Source organism: Carassius carassius, chromosome 33 (genome assembly GCF_963082965.1).
Source record: "Carassius carassius chromosome 33, fCarCar2.1, whole genome shotgun sequence".
Lineage (NCBI taxonomy): Eukaryota > Metazoa > Chordata > Actinopteri > Cypriniformes > Cyprinidae > Carassius > Carassius carassius.
The window spans coordinates 22,157,366-22,178,063 of NC_081787.1; the positions used below are offsets into that span (position 1 = coordinate 22,157,366).

Here is a 20,698-nt window from a genome sequence, read left to right on the forward strand (position 1 = left end):
AACTTGCCTTGTGTGTCTGATGTTGTATCTGACATATTTATGATTGTAAATAAGAAGCATTTTATTGCCCACAAAAAAAACAGTAGCAACCTGCTACTGGTGGGAAACTGACAGTATTTATTTGAATTACATATTTTGATGGCTTTTTCATGCATAGAAAATCTTTTTGACTTGAAGTGTTTATTCTAAGAGATCTGGTTCATGACATGTGCTCAAACTCAAACATAGGTTTGTGTTTGACATGGACTGCCATCACAGTCGCTCCCAATAAACTGCATTTTCACTGATAAGAAACACGATCACGTGACATTTCCATGGTTTATTAGTAGCTTTCAGTAGCAAAACTAAAATATACAGATGTGAAGCTGTCTAAGGTGCTGAACTCAAGACTCTATTAACACAGATAAACACTAAGAAAAGACTTCCCTATAATGATTAAATCTCACATAATTGAACTATGAAAAATACAATTATTGCATGAGGAAAAAATGTAAATAAGAATATAATATAAACATAAACATGAAAATTTGTGCTTTGAGAAAAAAAACATCAGGTTAATCACGTTTTAAGCAAACTAAAGTGTGTCTGTTTAAATAAACTTTGATGAAAGCAAACAGTTTGGAGTATAAAATCAAAGATTTACCCATTTCAAACGGTTCATAAACTACAGAGAAAATTACAGATTTTTCCGTTTGAGAGTTTGACTCGTTGAAAACAAAATGTGACATTCAGCTTACATAAACATTTCCTGCACATCAACATAATCGAGTGTAAATATGCATATATGAAAATGAAATTAAGCAGTTTACTTTTCATTTGACATTAAAGGAAAAACAAATGGTTCGTTTTTCTTCCTGAAATGGTTTCTGTGTCAGTCATTGTCCTTGGGATCCACTTTTCTAATGCTTCAGTCATAAATGATAACGCATTTAACCTTTGACTCTCAAGTTATCTAAAAAAATAAGACCACGATCAGCTGAGACATTATTGCATCAACAGCATGTCAATATTTCACCCGTTGGAGACGTGAATCTGTCCTCCAAGCCTGTGCTGACCTCACGCTATCACTCCAGATGACCGTAATCACTTCGGGAAGCAATAAAACGTTGTGTTTGCCTACAAGGATTGACTAAGAACTAGAGCAGGAGACAAAATGACAGAATGTTTTCATATCTGTCCTCTCACCTGCAGTGATTACCTCCAGCCACGCAGTGTTGAGATCCTGCGTGAAACTCGACCCGTGTTGTCATGTCGGGTACAGGTGTTATATGCGAGGGGAGTTAAAACTAAAATGCAAATAAATAAAAATATGCAAAAAATATATATATAACAATTTAAATGCTAAATTAAAAGTGCAACAAAAAAAAATTAAATGCAAAGTTTGGAAAGAAAAAGTTTTAATGCAAAATGTGAAAAGTTATTGTGTAGTTGCATTGACCAAGCCATATATGATGTATACACTATGTTTATGTAAGACCATGGCCATTTGTAACTTGCAAATGCGAAATTAAAATGAAAAAAAAAAAAAATGTATGCAAAAAATAAATAAATACATAAATAAATAATCAAATTGCAGAATATTATGCTGTATCTGGCATATTCACTTTATTTTTAACATAAGAATGTGGCCATTTATAAGTTGAATGTGGCAGAGTCAGGGGTCACTGCTCCCCTACCAGAACACGATCGTGGAGGGGGCCCCGAATCAATATGCTGTTCAGGGGGCCCAGAAACCATAGCAGCGCCCCTGACCGGTGTCATTCCAGTTATTTTAGCTGCACAAAAAGAGTTACGTGTATCTGTGGTCATTTTCAGTTACTTTAAAGGAAGAAGCACGACTGACAGGCAGATCAAGGATGAAGTGGAAGTGGAACATGTAGCGTTTGCATTTAAAACGCAGAACAAACTGCTTTCCAACCTGGGCAACAGAGAAGTTCAAGTAACAAGAAAGATGCACGGTTATCAAAAAAGGCACATCAGACGACAAACAAATCCGAGGTTTGGAGGTTTTCGACTTTGCTGAGAAATGAAACCGGTTCATTTAAACACGCTTCAACTCTGCACACGAGTTCAAGACATTTTCAAGAGAGCAGAACTGCAAAAGCAGAGCGTGCAAAATCCCAAAGTGAGTGTGTTTGGTGACAGATCAGATCTTTGTTCACATGCATGTGATTGTGGACAGATTGTGCAACTATTGTTGATGTTCAGACAGAAGATCGCGCATTAGTTAATCAGCTGGTTAGTTAGGCCTTCAGCAGAACTGGTAGTTGTTGGGTTTCATGAGCGGCTCGTCCTCTTCTTTCTGGTCACGTGACGTCTCAAATGATTCATCTTCTTGCTTCACTGGGTCAGATGACTCTAGCTGTTCGTCACCTTCTGCGCTGGACTGGAAATTTTGGTACTGTGTCTCCTGTGGAAATATTTCATGAATATGACTCATTCTTTACTCACTCAGACTAGATTGTGTCCAAAATAACGCATATTAATAAATAATCCTACAGTATGTTCACTGTTTTTCTATATGCATGGAAGGAATATATGGAAGACAAACTACATTTTTCAAAAAGTACAGCATGCACACTGTGTGAGATACCATATCCCATAATGCAATGCACTTAAAATGATATCAAATACATTTTTAACATCTCATCTCATGATCTGATCAGAGCGCACGCAAATAGTTGCCTGCAATGGAAATTGAAAAATGAAAAAATGAAAATTTAAAATATGCAAAATTTTTATTAAAATGCAAACATTTAAATGAAAAATGCAAAACTAAGAAAATATATAAATAGCAAAATTTGAATGTCAGCAATAAACAATGGTTTGTAGCACAAAAATGTGTTTACCTATAGTGGCGAATGCATCGGAATTATTACACGTTAACTGGAAATATTTGAATTCTGCTTTGAAAAAGTAGGGTAGATACAGATGGTTGGATGTTCATGTCTTCAGGTCTGACTGCATGAAATCTCATGAGTGATGTACCTGTGTATCAGCCGTGTCTCCCAGCATCCTCTCGATCAGCTGACTGATCTTACTGAATGTTGGTCTCTCAGCAGCTTCCAGGTTCCAGCACATCTTCATGATGGTGTACCTGGACACAACATCATGTGCTTTACTATCACAAAATCTTAATCGCATTCACCGTAAAACCAAAAGAAAGAATTAGGAATATACTGTATATGGACAATAAAGCCTCTGTATCAAGCATTATGAGTTGTTGCATTAAATGTTATCATTAAGACATCATGTTAAGCACGTTTCCTAATAGACAAACTGTGTTTTATAGCCTTGATTTATTATGATTAAATAACTTTTTTTTTTTTATTATTGACTCTCCCCCTTAATGGTGCAAACAGAATTACTATAAACTAAAAACTTAAACCATTAAAAAACCTTTTCATTTCTCATTTTGATTCAGTTTAACTTGATGTACTAAAATAATTAAAACTGAAATAAAAATGAATAAAAACTATATTGACTTTTAAAAAAAAGAATACAAATAAAATTTAAAACAAAAATGAGTAAATTACTCGAAAAAAAAGTAATTACTAAATTAAATATAAAAAATCAAAATATAAACAAAATATTTACATTTAAAATTATTTCTAAATATACAGTATTACCACCTGTTTCAAATTCAGTCTTTATAGTTGTATTAGTTGTTTTAAAGCATTGAAGCACCTAACTGCTTTTTTATATATATATATATATATATATATATATATATATATATATATATATATATATATCTTACGATATTTTTAATTTGACTTTGGAACAACTTGGGTAAAAAAAAAGCCGCCCATGGAAATGTCAATATCAGTCACTGTTGACTTGTATGGGAACTCATAATCTCATGCTATTTTTCTATTTGTGTGATTTGTTTAGTGCTTAGTCTCTAGAAAGGTTCATATGCATCATGATATCATGAGAATAAAACTACACACTACATGTTGTACATGATCAAAGAATAGGACAAACTCAAAACCATTTCAAAGCCTTTTCTTCCAAAAGTTCCTGCTTAAATGCTTGAATTTAGATTTGGAGACAAATACATTGTGGTTATAAATGCCTTTACTAAAAATTAAATATACAGATAAAAAAGAAAACACACTAAAGCAAACTGAAATGAAATAAAATATTTGTAAACAATCTTGTTTTATTTCAACTATAGTTGCCAAGGCCACATTATTCATTTTCAATTTAATTGTTGTACTAAAATATCTAAAACCTAAACTGAAATAAAAATATATAATAACTATACAAACTGATAGAAATGACAAAAATAGCACAAAATGAAATAAAAATAAAAAACTATATAATAGAAAGACACAATCAGTTAACAAATTTACAAGACCGTGGGATAGATAAAAAGTTTATCCATCTCTGATAATCGCAGGTTGCTATCATGCAGGTTTGTTTACGTATTAAACTTGTGGCCATGAGAAAAATATTTTGTTTCCACAACATAGGATCTCGAGGCCACAACTTCACATCACATGGCCGTGACATAAAGATTTTGCTACCTCAACAAAATGATCTTGTGGCCACAACATTTCATCACGTTCCCACAAATGAATGTCTTGTGGCCTTAACAAAACTAAGTGAAATGAACATGTCCCCTCCCGGTCACCGTATGTATCAATCTTTGCTTCCATCTTTATCTGTTGAAGTCCATACTGCCAAATCTTCAAATCTCCACAACAAGATCAACAGCACTTCATTTACACATTATCTCTTTAAAACATTAAATGTTTTAAACTCCTCTGTCTCCTTGCCCACCTTCTTCATAGACAAAACTAAAACCATCAGCAGTCAGTTCTCAGCTCCACACACACAGGAACTCAAACCAGTCACATCCACTGCTAAAGCTCTCCTCTCCTCCTTCTGTCCCCTCACTGAGGCAGACGTATCTAAACTTCTGTCCAGCCGTCCTACAACTTGCCCTCCAGACCCAGTCACCTCACACCTTCTCCAAGCAATCTCTCCTACACTCCTGCCTTCACTCACACATATCAACACATCTCCTCTCACAGGCATTTTCCCCAACGCATTCAAGCAGGCTTGTGTAATCCCACTGTTTAAAAAACCTACACTGAAAACTTCACTTGTAGATAGCTACAGACTGTCCACCCTCGCATTACTGGGCATCACAGGGAGGTCTTTCAGGGTTGCCTGGGGAGGAGAGCTATTCAAAGCACATCAGCTGGTCACTGGGGTTCCTCAGGGATCGGTTCTTCGACCCCACCTCTTCTCCATATATACTACATCACTAGGTCCCATAATACAGGCACATGGTTTCTCCTTCAGTTGGTGTGCTGATGACACACAGCTCTGTCTTTCATTTCAACCCAACGATCCAATGGTAGCTGCATGGATTTCAGGCCGACTGGCAAACATCTCGGCTTGGATGAAAGAACATCACTTGCAGCTCAACCTGGCAAATACTGAGTGTCTCGTCTTTCCTGCCACTCCAGCTCTACAGCATGATTTCACCATCCAGCTAGGTTCATTAACAATTACCCCATCAATTTTGGTCAGAAATCTTGGTGTAATCTTTGATGACCAACTTACTTTCAAAGACCACATTGCAAAATCCACTCAATCATGCAGGTTTGCACTGCACAACATCAGAAAGATCAGGCCCTTCCTAACATAGCATGCTGCATAGCTTCTTGTCCAGGCCCTTGTCATTTATAGGCTGGACTAGTGCAATGCTCTTTTGGTTGGACTTCCATCATGCCCAATCAAACCTCTACAAATAATTCAGAATGCAGCAGCATGACTGATCTTCAACGAGCCCAAAAGCACTTGCAATTTCTTCGTTTTGTTGACTTCACCATAACAATGTGAAAGAATGATTATGTGTCTGTGATGCTGTTCATCTCACTCACATCTCTGGAGGTGCAAAGTCAGGTCTGGACATCTGATAGCCACATTTGATCATTTTATAAAACTTGGAGTCCACCAGTATGTTGGGATATGGGCTCTTACCTGCAGAAACACACATTTACTCCAATAAGAGAAAATCACGTAATTGTTACAGAGGCTTCAAATCAGAACCCAGCATTCAGTGAGACTGGAAATTATTTAATATATTTTTTATTAAAATAAAGGTTGTGGGTTCAGCAGAGAAACCACATTTCAAACCATACAAACTTCTTGTTGTCAGAAGTTTTTATTGAAAAGTGTGCTTGTGCATCTTACAATAAATCTCACTTGGTATACAGTATATATATACATGTTTTACAGTATTTTAAAAATCTGGGTATGACTGTGATGTTCTGAGTCAAACTGACCCCAGTTGGATTCAGTGTAATTCAGCATAAAATAAATCAAACGAAATACAATATACAGTATTACAAGATATATATGGTTCCTGTTTATACAATTATAAACACTGTTATAAGTATTTAAACATAAATACATTTTAAACAGAAGTGTGTGGAATATCACTTTTTCTGTGTTTTTTGAAGCTTGAACAGTATAAGCACATGCCGCTTGCAACACCAATATCATGGGTTAGATTCCCAGCAAATTTAACATGCACGAACTGATAAAGATGTACACCATCAATGCAGTGTAACTGTCTTTGAATAAAAGCGAATGCATAAATATGAATGCCATTTTTTTGTGCAGACGCCTTTAGTCATGAAATTAAAGGGGTCATAAAAGATTAAAAATTCCCTTTCAGAACTCAAAACTTTCTCATTAGTCTAAAACAGCTTATGTTGAAGCCAATCTGCCAAAACGACAGGTTGTGGAATGTGCCAATTTATGTTTATCTCTTCCAATTTATGATGTAACAGTGTGGCTAAACCCAGCCAATGCAAAAGATCATCAACGCCTGCTTTGACATCACTGCCTGTTTAGCCCCGCCCACGGATTCACGCGTGTCGTGTAAACAACGAGAGAGGCAAACACAGAAATCAAACGATAAAGATGCTCCGGAGACAAAAAGACACTGTAAAGTGCATTGCCTTCCTTCTGATCCCAATATTAGGAAAGACCGGATAAAGCTTATTTTTAATGAAGTTCCAGACAATGTCAGTAAGTAATCGTCCTTTGATCACTTCATTTTACCACAGATTTGTTTGCAAACAAGGCACAATTTGGCGAAGGATTTTCAGAAGATTGAAACTAAAAGGCGATGCTGTGCGACTATATTGGATCTGATAGTAATGTCACACCACACAAGTGTGAGCAACTGTTTTATGTGGTCACTATTGCTTTGTCTGTTATTACAGATATGTACTGAGTATTTTTACGTTTAATTTAATCACAGCTAGAAAATAGCATGTTACTTCTAAATTAAGGTTTGTTGTATGTAAAAATCTTGATAACAGTATAAGAACAGTACAGAATAATAAAAAAGCTGTTTGTGACCGCTTTATTGGGTAAAATTGACCCACGAAAATCACAATCAAAATAGAAATTGTGTAAGCACAAGTTTTGAAACTCTGCATGCATGTTCATGACTCCAAATGAGAAAAATGATCTTACCCAAAATATCAAGAAAAAGAAATCACAGGTTAACCAATATTTCCAGAAACGTAAAAACCGGGTTCAAAATGCTGGTTAAATGACCCACAATGTAGTATAAGGGTTTCAATCTCACCCAGTGAGAAAATCTCCCACAGCAGGATCCCGTAAGACCAGACGTCACTCTGAACCGTATAAACGCAGTCGAAAATACTCTCTGGAGCCATCCACTTCACTGGAAGACGTGCCTACACACACACACACACACACACACACTTTATATACTGTATATGCTCTTCCAGTAACATTAATAGAACGTTCAATCAAATTTATCTGCTATTTTATAATGTTCCGAAAACATTAGCACAAAAACATTTTTATATATATATTTCCTTTTTTTCCCCTTTTTTTTCTGAAATATTTTTAACATGTAACTATTAAGAACGTTCAGAGAACATTCAAATCTAATGTTCCCATACTGTTAACCAAACTATAAAATTTAGTAGAAATTGAATTTTAAAATTGAATTGAAAATCCTTAACATGTAACCGAGATAAATAAAATAAAATAAAAAACATGAAAAAATTTCAAATAAACCTGGATGTTTCGAACATTCAGGTATAATAACGATATCAATGTAACAAGAACATTAGCCAAATGGTTTTGTCAGCTGGGATCTCCGTAGAGTGTTTGTGATGTTTGTTCGCTCACGTTTCCTTTGACTACATAGTTGGAGTCGTTCATGATGTCTCGCGCCAGACCGAAATCACAGATCTTAGCCACTCGGCTGTTGGTGAGGAGCACGTTTCTGGCCGCCACGTCTCTGTGGATGCACTGCCGAGATATATGACAGCAGTACACTTATGATCAGCTTTGGATTTACTGAAGATGAGGTTTGAATTGAGTTATCTCACACAGATCTCATTGTTTTTGGTGAAGGCTGCTTATTTTAGGGACTCACATTTTTAGCAGTGAGGAATTCGAGTCCCTGCGCGACCTGATATGAGAATCGGAGTAAGTCGTCCATGTCCAGCAGCCACGAACCTTCAGCCTCGCAATCCAAAGAAGAACCTGCAGCACAAGAAGAAGCAGTTGAATGCTAGCAGCTGAAGTCTAGCAATAAGATAATAAACTCTTATATGTGATGAGATAAAAAAACATTTAATTTCTTGTAACTTTTTTAAAATAGTTTTTAGTTTTAGTTAACTGGAATAACCCGATCCTCAACTCATTTCACTTCGGCAATGTACTGAGCAAAATATGGTGTTCATATATGTAGCGTGTGGTTTTATGATGATGTGTGTCTGAGGAAAGCGGTTTGTGACTCACTCTGAGCTGAGTTAGTGGGTCTGGAGGAGGCTGGTCTCATGTCCAGATAATGATCAGAGCAGGTGCTGGAAATCCCACTGTCACTGTATAACAAATAATGAGAAAAAAAAACGGTATTTGGACATGCACTTTCAGTTAAACACAATCAAACATCAAACATATATATTATTAATATAAACTCAAAAGGTATGGTCACATTTACAGATTTTCACTGCTAAAATCCAGTCATTTTAATACGAATCCACATGGTCAGGAATTTCGCTTGAGAGCGAATGGTTTCCCCACAAAGTTTGTCAAATGGACTTTGCAGATTCTTAGCATTGATAAAGTGAGTTCTTTGTAAAAGCAGTGCTTTTTACGTTGTTACACTATTGACAATGGAAATTTTGGACATTTAGTGAACATTTTTTGTCAGCAAAGCTTCACCAGATTTCTGTGAATGTGACATTAACTGGCAAAGACTAGTGAGTCTAAACAAATCATTCTGTCTGGTTTGAAAACTATGTTTTTCTTTCAATCTGCTGAAATTTTTTAAAACTGTATAATACTTTATTTGACTATTATTATATTTGTTTGTTGAACGGACCTTCTGAAAAACATTCGTTCCGTGTCAACGTTCTTATAATCCGTCACCGGAGACGGAATCATCATGACGAAGTTGCGCAGGAAATTCAGAAGATCACCATGACAGCAGTATTCTGTGATCACCAGCACAGGACCTGGAAACAAGCCAGAAAAAAATTCTAAATTTAGCAAATCCTACAGGGAAATCCAGCTATGACCAGTTTCTGATGCTTTGACATGGTTGCTATAGCTGGTACAAACTGGCTTGGAGAGTTGATTAGCTTGTTGGTAAGTTGAGTAGTGCTCGAAAAACCATCTTTTAAAACCAGTCTGAGCTGGTTTTATCAGCTGGACGGTCTTACCGCTGTGTGTACAGGCTCCCAGCAGGTTTACAATGTTCTTGTGCTGCCCGAGATGACTGAGGATCTTCAGCTCCGACATCAGAGCCTCTCGCTCGTCTGGATGAGCGCTGGCTGCTCCCAGCATGCAACACAACACAACACAATTCACTCACTGGCTTTGTAAAGTAGTTTTGTCAGAGAAACATTAAAAGACCTAAGTGACATTTTCAGTGCAGATAATATGAAGACGTTAACTGTATTTACTGGACTGATCTCTCTACACCTGAAATAAAATTTATCTCATAACTGATGAATTTTGTAAGTTGTTTATTCCTTTAATGCAGCGCTGAGTCAATCTGTATTGTATAAAGCGCTGTGCCAGCTAACACGCTAACACATTTTTAAAGGTTGTGTACTGTAAATGTCAGGAAAAAACATTCTTGAAATAAAAGTTTATGGAACATTCTTATAATATTTTTAATATTTGCTAAATGTTCTCATAATGTTGAGAGGAAATGTTCTTAATATATATATATAAAAAGGGTGATGTAAAAGTTGAGAGAACATTCAAAATGTAACTGTCAGGACGCGGGTATGATCTGTCCTTTATTTTTTTTTTTTTACTTTGTTTATTTTTTTTTCGTTTCTTCTAATTTTTTTTTACTCTTGTATTAGTTTTGTTTTCCATTTTTTTCTCTCTCTTTGACTTTTAATCTATTTTTTTCTGGTTTTCTTCCCTTCGCGCTAGCGCCAGCTGATCTCGCACAGCAATCTACGCTGCGGCTTGTCTGACGCACCTGTTCCCTCTATCTCGTTACTCACCCTATTTATTCTGCTTGATTTCACTCCTCCTTGTCAGTGTGTTCTGTGATGTTTGGGCGTTTGGCTTCGGTTCTGTCCTGTTCCTCCTTTCTGGTCAGTATGCTCGTTGGTTTGTCTGCCCGGTTGGTGTAACGTGTGCTTTGCCCTCAGAGAATTTCGGACTGCTCTTCTGGTTCTCGACCTGGACTGTTTTTGACCTTGTTGCTGCCCGCCGTTCTCAGCCCTGTCTGCACCTCGCTTGACCCCCTGTCTGTTCGACCACTCTTCTGCCTACCGTTTTGGATTCGTTGCCCCTCCTCTCCTGGTGCTCACGGAGGCTGAACGCACTACCTGCCCACTGAGATGAGACTGAGCCTTTTTCCCTAGTTGGGTTTTTTTGTTTTTTGGACGTTAGGCCTTCACCTTCCTTCTGTTAATAAAGTTACCATTTTCAGCTTCATCCGCTCTTGGGTCCTTATCTGTCCTGACACCACACACTGACCAAGAATGGACCCAGCGGAAGGCTCAACTTGGCAGTCGGCTTTGGAGCATCAAGGAGTGATGTTGGGCCATGACGAGATGAAACTGTCTTCCACCCGTCACTCTGTAGACGCCTTGTCGGCTCAAATTACGGAGTTGGTGGGTAGACTCAATCGTCTCAATCGGGAGGATTTTGCTTCACCGCCCCCCGGGCCTCTCCCATCCGCTTTCTCCTCTGAGCCGAGAGTGAATAACCCCCCCACGTATGCGGGTGAGCCCACTAGTTGTAAATCATTCCTTATTCAGTGCGAGGTGGTGTTTTCTCTACAAGCCCGAACCTACACATCAGAAGTCTCCAAGGTGGCGTATGTCATCTCCCTGCTCTCAGGTAGAGCACGTGATTGGGGACTGCTGTATGGGGATCACAGGCCAGGTGCTGTTCTGACTTCAGCTCTTTTAAGGCGCAGATGGTTAAAACTTTTGATCAGTCTGTTTTTGGCAAGGAGGCGTCCCGACTGTTAGCGTGTCTTCAACAGGGCAGACATTCAGTGGCAGATTACTCAGTGCAGTTCCGCACCCTGGCCGCTACTTGTGTGTGGAACACCGAGGCCCTTATCGCTAATTTTTTAGAGGGTCTCAATGACTCAAAGATGAACTATATGCCTGCGAGGTTCCTGAATGGTTGGATGACGTAATCAGTCTGTCCCTCCGCATAGACGCCAGGAGAGAGCTACGCCGCCGAGTTCGAGCAGACTCTGAGCCTGTCACATTCGCCCCTCCATCCCAAAGTGCCGAGGAGTGTGAGCCTATGCAAGTGGATCTCTTGCGCCTCACGCCCAAGGAGAAACAGAGCCGCCTGTTGGAGGGCCTTTGCCTGTATTGCGTGGCTCAAGGACACCGAGCTCACTCCTGTCCTGCTAAGGCTGCTCGTTCGCCACAGCGAGTTAATTTGAGTGGTACCATTTCCCCCACTCACAGGTCACGCACTCATCTATCTGTGTCTCTGTTCACTAAACACTCTTTGTTTAAGGCTTCAGCACTCGTTGATTCAGGAGCAGAGGGCAACTTCATTGATGAGGAATGGGCACGCGCTCAGGATATACCCATCCAATCCCTGCAGTCACCTATATTCGCTCATGGACTCGATGGCCAGCCACTTATGCAGATCACTGATTCGGTGAGTGTTCTTATGTCTGGGAACCACCGTGAGGACCTCACATTCCTAATCTGTAAATCTCCGTCTGCCCCTTTGGTATTGGGTCATCCTTGGCTCGTTCGTCACGGGCCGAACATTAACTGGGCAGACAATTTAGTTTTGTCATGGAGTCAATATTGCCATACACATTGCCTTCTGTCTGCTCTCTCCCCGGTTTCTGTTTCCCTACAGGAGGAGGAGGCGGATCTTTCTCGAGTTCCTCCTTGTTACCATGATCTGCGGGCGGTCTTCAGCAGGTCCCGGGCTGTATCTCTTCGTCCCCACCGACCGTATGATTGTGCCATCGATCTCCTCCCTGGTGCTTCTACGCCTCGCTGACGGCTGTACTCTCTCTCCGCGCCTGAGGGCGAAGCAATGGAGAAGTATTTAAGTGATTCTCTGGTAGCCGGTATTATTCGTCCATCTTCTTCTCCGGCCGGAGCGGGGTTCTTTTTCATGAAAAGAAGGATGGCTCTCTGCGCCCCTGCATAGACTATCGAGGGTTGAATGACATCACAGTTAAGAACCGGTACCTTCTGCCGTTGATGTCTTCGGCCTTCAATCTCTTGCAGGGGGCCGAGTTCTTCACAAAATTGGATCTTCGCAATGCTTACCATCTAGTGCGGATCAGGGAGGGGGACGAATGGAAGACCGCGTTTAACACGCCTCGTGGGCACTTTGAATATCGGGTTCTTCCCTTCAGCTTATCCAACGCCCCAGCTGTCTTTCAAGCACTTGTCAAGGATGTGCTGAGGGACATGATCGACAGATCTTTTTTTCGTTTATTTGGATGACATCTTAATTTTCTCTTCTTTTCAGGATCATGTCCAGCACGTCCGTCAGGTGCTTCAGTGGCTGTTAGAGAATCAGCTGTTTGTTAAGGCGGAGAAGTGCGAGTTCCACGTTCATTCAGTTTCGTTCTTGGGACACATCATCTCAGTGGGGGGGATTCGCATGGACCCTGCGAAGGTGAGGGCTGTCTCCGAATGGCCGGCGCCTGATTCTCGCAAGGCGTTACAGCATTTCCTGGGTTTCGCCAATTTTTATAGGTGATTCATCAGAAACTTCGGGCAGGTGGCACGACATCGGTTATCGCGAGTTGTTGGCTGGAGGGAGTGGCCGTTCCATTTCTGGTGTGGACTGACCACAAAACCCTACAGTAGAGTACATTTGGTCTGCACGCCAGCTTAACGCCAGACAGGCTCGGTGGGTGCTCTTCTTTGGGCGCTTCGACTTCACCCTCTCTTACCGACCCGGGTCCAAGAATGTTAAACCCGACACGCTGTCGTGTCTTTTTGCTTCTCCATGCGATCCGCCCCCGACACTATAATACCTCCGAGGTGCGTGCTGGGGGCGCTTACCTGGGGAATCGAGAAGCTCGTCAGACGAGCACAGGAGGGAGTCGGGGTGCCCGCGGGGTGTCCCAAGGGTCTGTTCTTCGTGCCCAAGTCAGTTCGATTCCCCCGTTCTCCAGTGGGGTCACTCCTCCAAAATCATGTGCCATCCAGGAGTGAGGAGGTTGCTGGCTGCCATCCACCAGCGGTTTTGGTGGCCTGCCATGGCGGAGGACGTACGCCGGGTTTGTGGGGTGTGTCCGGTCTGTGCTCAGAATAAATCTTCTAATTCTCCTCCCGCTGGTCTGTTAATGCCGCTTCCCATCCCATCCCGCCCCTGGTTCCATATTGCCCTGGATTTCGTGGTTGGACTCCCTCCATCCAGTGGCAATACTGTGATTCTCACCATAGTGGAGTGATTTTCCAAAGCGGTCCACTTTCGTTCCCCTTCCTAAACTCCCCTCGGCTAAAGAAACGGCCCGGGGAGTCATTGATCACATCTTCCGGATTCACGGCCTTCCGGAGGACGTGGTTTCTGACAGGGGGCTCCAGTTCGTTTCGCATTTTTGGAGGGAGTTCTGTCGACAGATTGGAGCCTCCGCGAGTCTGTCGTCAGGCTTTCATCCACATACCAACGGCCAGAATGAGCGTGCCAACCAGGAACTCGGTCGGATGCTTCGCTGCCTGGCATCCCATAACCCCTCCTCCTGGAGTGATCAACTCACGTGGGCAGAATATGCTCACAACTCGTTACCGGTGTCGTCTACAGTTATGTCCCCGTTCATGTGTAGTCTGGGTTATCAGCCTCCTCTGTTTTCTTCCCAGGGCTCCAAGGCAGCTGTCCCCTCAGTTCAGGCTTTTGTTCAGCGCTGTCGCCGCACCTGGAGGAGGGCCAGGGAGGTGCTTATCCGAGCTAGGGGACGCGTTAAGACTGCCGCAGACTGCCACCGTAGGTTGACGCCTCATTATGTCTGTGGACAATGCGTATGGCTCTCCACCAAGGATTTGCCACTGAAGGTCCCATCGTGAAAGTTGGCACCTAAGTTCATTGGACCATATCGTATTTCCAAGGTCGTCAACCCGGTGATCTTCGTCGTGTGCACCCTGTCTTCCATGTGTCCAAAGTTAAACATGTCTTGCGTTTTCCCCATTCCCCTACTGTGTATTCCCCTGTCGCCCCCCCCCCCCCCCCCTGTTATGGTTGACGGATCTCCTGTGTATAGGGTTAGGAGAATCTTAGACTCCAGACGTCGTGGGCGGGCACATCAGTACCTAGTAGACTGGGAGGGGTACAGTCCGGAGGAGAGATGTTGGTTCCCAGCTCGAGACGTCCTGGACCGCTCGCTCATCGGCCAGTTTCACCAACGCGGTCCTTCTTCCTCGGGGGTGCCGGGAGGTGCTCCTGGGGGAGGGGGTACTGTCAGGACTCGGGTATGATCTGTCCTTTCTTTTTTTTTTACTTTGTTTATTTTTTTGTTTGTTTCTGCTAATTTTTTTACTCCATTTTTTCTCTCTCTTTGACTTTTAATCTATTTTTAATCTATTTTCTTCCCTTCGCGCTAGCGCCAGCTGATCTCGCTCCGCAATCTAGGCCGTGGCTTGTCTGATGCACCTGTTCCCTCTATCTAGTTACTCACCCTATTTATTCTGCTTGATTTCACTCCTCCTTGTCAGTGTGTTCTGTGATGTTTGGGCGTTTGGCTTCGGTTCTGTCCTGTTCCTCCTTTCTGGTCAGTATGCTCGTTGGTTTGTCTGCCCGGTTGGTGTAACATGTGCTTTGCCCTCAGAGAATTTCGGACTGCTCTTCTGGTTCTCGACCTGGACTGTTTTTGACCTTGTTGCTGCCCGCCGTTCTCAGCCCTGTCTGCACCTCGCTTGACCCCCCTGTCTGTTCGACCACCCTCCTGCCTACTGTTTTGGATTCGTTGCCCCTCCTCTCCTGGCGCTCACGGAGGCTGAACGCAACACCTGCCCGCTGTGCAGTTGGAAGTTGAGACTGAGCCTTTTTCCCTAGTTGGGTTTTTTTGTTTTTTGGACGTTAGGCATTCGCCTTCCTTCTGTTAATAAAGTTACCATTTTCAGCCTCATCCGCTCTTGGGTCCTTATCTGTCCTGACAGTAACATTCTTAAAACGCTTTCAAAATGATAGAATGGAATGTTCTGCTAACGTTCACATAACCTAGAAGAAAATTGACATTTTGAATGTTTCAAATATATTAGGTAATAATGTTTATTTGAATGTTTAAGAAATGTTCTTAGAATTTATTTTGTTAGCTGGAAAATACACAAAATAATTGTGAAAAATGTGAAATTTACATGATGTTTCACACTACTAATAACCATGCCATAATATTACCATATTACATATCTTTAAAAAAGGTAATGGTAATACTGTTTTACTCTTTATAATTGTCATCTTTTCTGACCTTTCAGCATTTTGACAGCTACACGTGTGACGTTGTCTTCTTCGCCCAGGCCGTACGCCCTGGCCTCCACCACCTTCCCAAAGGCTCCTGCTCCCAGAGTCTTTCCTACATACACAAGCAGCAGAATCACTTCATCAGAGACCGTATGCAAATGCACAAACCGCTTCTGAGATCAGCTTGCTTTGCATTGTAGAATTAAAATTCATAGTGATATTTGTGGGGCTTAAAGTCTAAAATGCTCAAATATAGTTCTGTGAACATAAAGAAGTGAAACAAATCAGAAATTTGTTTAGAAGTGCATAATCTTGTATTATCATTGTTTTTTAAAAGGTAAAATGCAGTTTTTTTTATTATATTTATCAATCAATCTCAAAACAAATTAATTAAAGTGCAACTGATAGGATTAAATCTTAATAAATTGTAAATAGTAATAATAATAATAATAATAATAAATAAATTAAAATGACATGACTGGAGTAGGGATAGGTGATTCAATACAATAATACTTAAAGAAAATAAAAAAAGGCCAGTATCATCAATATTGATACCAATTCCTCTAAACCGAACGTTTAAATCATTTCTAAGTGCAAAATACCCACTTTTACATTATATTTGAAAGGCATTTTATCATTCAATAGGCCTTTAATAAAAACAAAAAAATAGTATACATTTTTTTAGTTTATACATGGTTACAATATGGTTACTGTACTGCAGTTTTACTGCTAATATTATAGTTGAATTACTGTCACTGTCATAAAACGATGGGGCATTCTCATATGGGAATGCAGTACAACATTTGCCAATTTTTCTGATAGTGTATGATTTATATTAACAACAATTACAGACATGATCAATTTAGACTTTTGGCATGCAGACTTTTAAATAAATTTAATAGCACAAACTATGTAAAATTTCAATGTTTGTTGTGAAATAAATATCTAATGGATCCATATTATGTTCTTCTGTCCTCTGATAAGCAATGTTCTGGGCTATGCTTCCCAAAGATGGCAATGGGTTTTTATGATGCTTTTGGGAAATGCAGTGCTGTTTGATTGCTGTGTGAGCGCTGTGTCATTAGTCAGCACTCTGATTGATTAGTCCTGTCTTGTAGCATTTGCAGTATTTTCTTGCTAAATGAAAGAATAATTTGTTAAAACACCTTATGATTGTTGTGGTTTAGAGTATCAATGCTTTGGAAACAACATCAGCATTGATGTATCATTATCTGGCCATCCCTATATACCCTGCAGATCCTCATGACTGGTTGGAAAATACCCGATTATTGAACTTTTATGAGCTCGCAAAGTTAGTTCAGGTTAATGGTGTCAAACAAAACCTCATGGTATTCATGATTCAGAAATCTGTCATTTGTGAGTGTCAGTGAAGCATCAGTGATGCAGTACAAACCGAGCTTTAGTTTGTCTCGAGGAAACTCCCATTTCTCATTGTATGGCAGTTTTGTTGGGTCTATAAAGATGTAGTCGTTTCCATTTGTGGCTTCAATGATTTTCCAGCGGATCTCATATCTGGGTTTCTACCAAAAGACACAATTTCAGTAATTGTGAAGTAGACAGTTTCAGTAAAGTAGACAGTTTCAGTAAAGTAGAGTGTAAAGGCCTTACACACACATCAACACAATACAGAGGAGAAATTCACTGTGTGTGAAATCAACAGATTTGAAATATTCAAAATTTAGTGCAAAAATGACTTGTTGAGTTTAGGGACATGTGTATCAACAGCAATGGTGCAATTTTGTTTACATATAAATTTGCCTTGAGAAGCTCTGTGACATGAAATTTGAGAGCAGTGATGAATCAGAAGTCAAATTCTGTGTAAAACTGTTTAATTTCAGTCTGTTCCTCATTTCTCATGATCATTTACCTCCAGAAGACAGAAGGGTGTGGGGGATGTGACAAAGATTTTCCAAAAATACTTTACAGAGAAATAATATTTAAAATAAAAGGCAGACCTCAACTGGATGCCTAATGAATTGAGCAGGAATAAGGAACTGAGATTTATGCGCTCCTATAAATAAAGGTTCCAAAATGGTGTTTTTTCTTCTGAGAACTATTTTATGTTCCTCAAAGAATTTTTCTTTTACTTTTAAGAGTGTAAAGATCCTTCAGCGGTTCCATGGATGTTAAACATACCATCTATACCAATAAAGAACCCTTATATATAATATATATATATATATATATATATATATATATATATATATATATATATATATATATATATATATATATATAAGCATAACCTGCTTTATGAGTCCTTCACAAAAAAACACAGCAATGTGATTTAAAGATTACTTTTAAATTGAAATTTGATGTGTAGCTAGCTAGTGTGGAAAACAAGAGGTGTGGATTCGTTTTAAATGAAGTTTGGCTGAAGTTAGAAGCAGCTGTGATGAACTCACCTGTCTGTACTTGTAGATCATAAAGATGAGCAGCAGCGCTAGAACCACCATCGCGACCGTAGCTCCACACATAGCGCTGGAGAAGAGCTGATCTGAGACAAAAACACACTCACATGATCAATAACCCAGAGAGATGAGCTCATCTTTTTAAAGTCTGAAGCGTTTGTTTACCTGAGACGTCCATAGTGAAGGTGTCGCTGTCTTGTCCGGCCAGATTGAAGGCCACACACACCACGGTCATTCTCTGGTTGGACGGTCCCACGGTCAGGACGCTCTCCACACCCACTGACCCGTACGGTTTCTCCTGTAACACCAGCGTCTGCGTCTGGAGGGGCTGAAGTCCCGTGGAGTTTTCTGGACAGCTGATGAACACATTATACTGCTCATATATGACAATAATCAAAGTCTTTCAGATGATCTAGAATATGAACGAAATTACACTGGTCTGCATTTTATCTCTCAAATAAATCCAATACTTATTTCTGACTAATTTTGAGATGCTGATTCCAAATATAGTGTCTGTTATGCTGGAGCATGTCGCACTTTCTCACTAAAGCATTTGTAAAGTGAAGAAGTTTTGTATTCTCTCTTATCAGTGGAAGAACACCACAAACACATACTGTAATTCCTGGATCCTCTGAGCCGGATTACAACTACACATTCAATTCTCAGCCCATTTCCACATGTATGACATTATTTTATGCCTCATCCTGACAGAAGAAAGCGCAAATGAGTCAGATGTTTTCTGCTGCACCTGTGGTTGTTTAACTGCATCCATACAGCCAGAGTAAAGGCAGATTTTGTGAAAACAAAAGCTGATTTAGCAAAGTGTAAAGTGCATTAAAATGGTGTATTTGAACATTTTTGGTTTCTGATGGCTTTTGGTATTTTTTTAGCGCATTAAAGCTGATAAAGAGTTTTTTATTGACACATTTGATCAAATTAGACCACAACCAGAGTTGTCTGTGTTGTTAAATTGGTTGTTTTTATGTGTTGTTTTGTGTAATTTCGCTCCATTTTCCTGGTTATTTGTTAAATGTTGCACAGCATCTGTGTCTATGGAGTGAAATTAGTCAATTCAAAACTTTTGGCAGGTTAAAATATCTAACCTTCCCCAATAATAATGAGTCTGAATGATTCATTATTTAAAATAGGGGGAAAAAAGTTGAAGGTTCTCTAAAGTTCTCTAAAAGTTGCATTCGATTACAGAAGTGAAAATCGAGTTTCTGATTGAAAAATATGTAGGGAATGACCTGAGGAATTGACTGGATGGTGAAAAGTGTTTTTATATTCTGACTAGAATAATGTGCACTGATGAATCATTCACAATAAAAGTAAAAAATGTTCATTTTGAATGTAAAATGGTTTGGATTTTGATCTCATGTTGGCTTTGAGCTCATAGCAGGTGCTCAGTGTCAGATGTCTAATAATGACGTACCTGGTTCTGATTCCTGTGCACTGATACCAGAGGATGCTGGGAGCTGGATATCCATAAGACCTGCATGACAGAGTCGTGACGTTCTCCCATCTCACCGTCGCTACAGGTTTTCCTGTGAAACAATATCAGATTTAATGTTGCAGAAGGAATTGTTGTTGCATCTTTGACTTGATTTCTTTACAGGTTCTGGGTTCAGAAAGTTCAGCTCTATCAGCAGCACTGATTTAACTCTAGTAATGAACTTCCAATGGAAACAGGCCCAACTGAAAATACAGACTATACTGTATGATACGGAATATATATTAACTCTTGTTATGAACCTGCCATTTTCTGAGTTTTTTTTTTTTTTAAATGAATGGACACAAGAAAAAAGATGATTTAGATCAAATTAGAGCAATTTTTTTAGTAATGATTGGTAAAACTGAATTGGTAAAACCACAATAAGGTCCTAGTTATTGCCTTAACATTAACAACAAGCAATACAGTGATTAAATACATTTATCTCAGGTTCATTGAATAATATTAACCAATACAGCTTTTGATTTTAATGTATAAATATATATATATATATACCAAATAAATAAAATAAAAAACATACTGAATACATGTTAAAATGCATACACTTATTAAATATGAAATATTTATTATAAATTATAAATGCAACTGTTGATTGTTAGTTTATGTTATCGGAAGTTCATTAAATAATATTAACAGTTTTGATTTTAATGTTAAGGTTAATTTAACTTCTGCTTTTTTACAACTGAAGTGTCATAATCATAATAAGTGCTGCTGGTGAAGCTTAATTTGGAATTTTGGATTATTTAAAAATATTAAATTAAACAAATATAATAAATATAGAAATAAATAAAAAAGAAAAATCATT

The 20,698-nt window shown here is 39.5% G+C and overlaps 1 protein-coding gene across 1 annotated transcript in view; it reads right to left on the minus strand.

Annotated features, from left to right (window-relative positions):
* Positions 1-1,376: 1,376 nt before the first annotated feature.
* The window catches only part of LOC132113974 (macrophage colony-stimulating factor 1 receptor-like), a 33,652-nt gene continuing 14,330 nt past the window's right edge, over positions 1,377-20,698 (minus strand). Inside the window, exons 9-22 of the mRNA XM_059522074.1 lie at positions 19,816-19,927; positions 18,549-18,739; positions 18,378-18,469; positions 17,366-17,492; positions 15,959-16,063; positions 9,744-9,854; positions 9,404-9,536; positions 8,818-8,900; positions 8,450-8,559; positions 8,200-8,322; positions 7,625-7,736; positions 5,901-6,000; positions 2,989-3,097; positions 1,377-2,410 (exon numbers count right to left, since the gene is read on the minus strand). Coding sequence (XP_059378057.1) covers positions 2,252-2,410; positions 2,989-3,097; positions 5,901-6,000; positions 7,625-7,736; positions 8,200-8,322; positions 8,450-8,559; positions 8,818-8,900; positions 9,404-9,536; positions 9,744-9,854; positions 15,959-16,063; positions 17,366-17,492; positions 18,378-18,469; positions 18,549-18,739; positions 19,816-19,927 — 1,667 coding nt within the window. The 3' untranslated portion in view covers positions 1,377-2,251. The remainder of the gene's footprint in view (positions 2,411-2,988; positions 3,098-5,900; positions 6,001-7,624; positions 7,737-8,199; positions 8,323-8,449; positions 8,560-8,817; positions 8,901-9,403; positions 9,537-9,743; positions 9,855-15,958; positions 16,064-17,365; positions 17,493-18,377; positions 18,470-18,548; positions 18,740-19,815; positions 19,928-20,698) is intronic.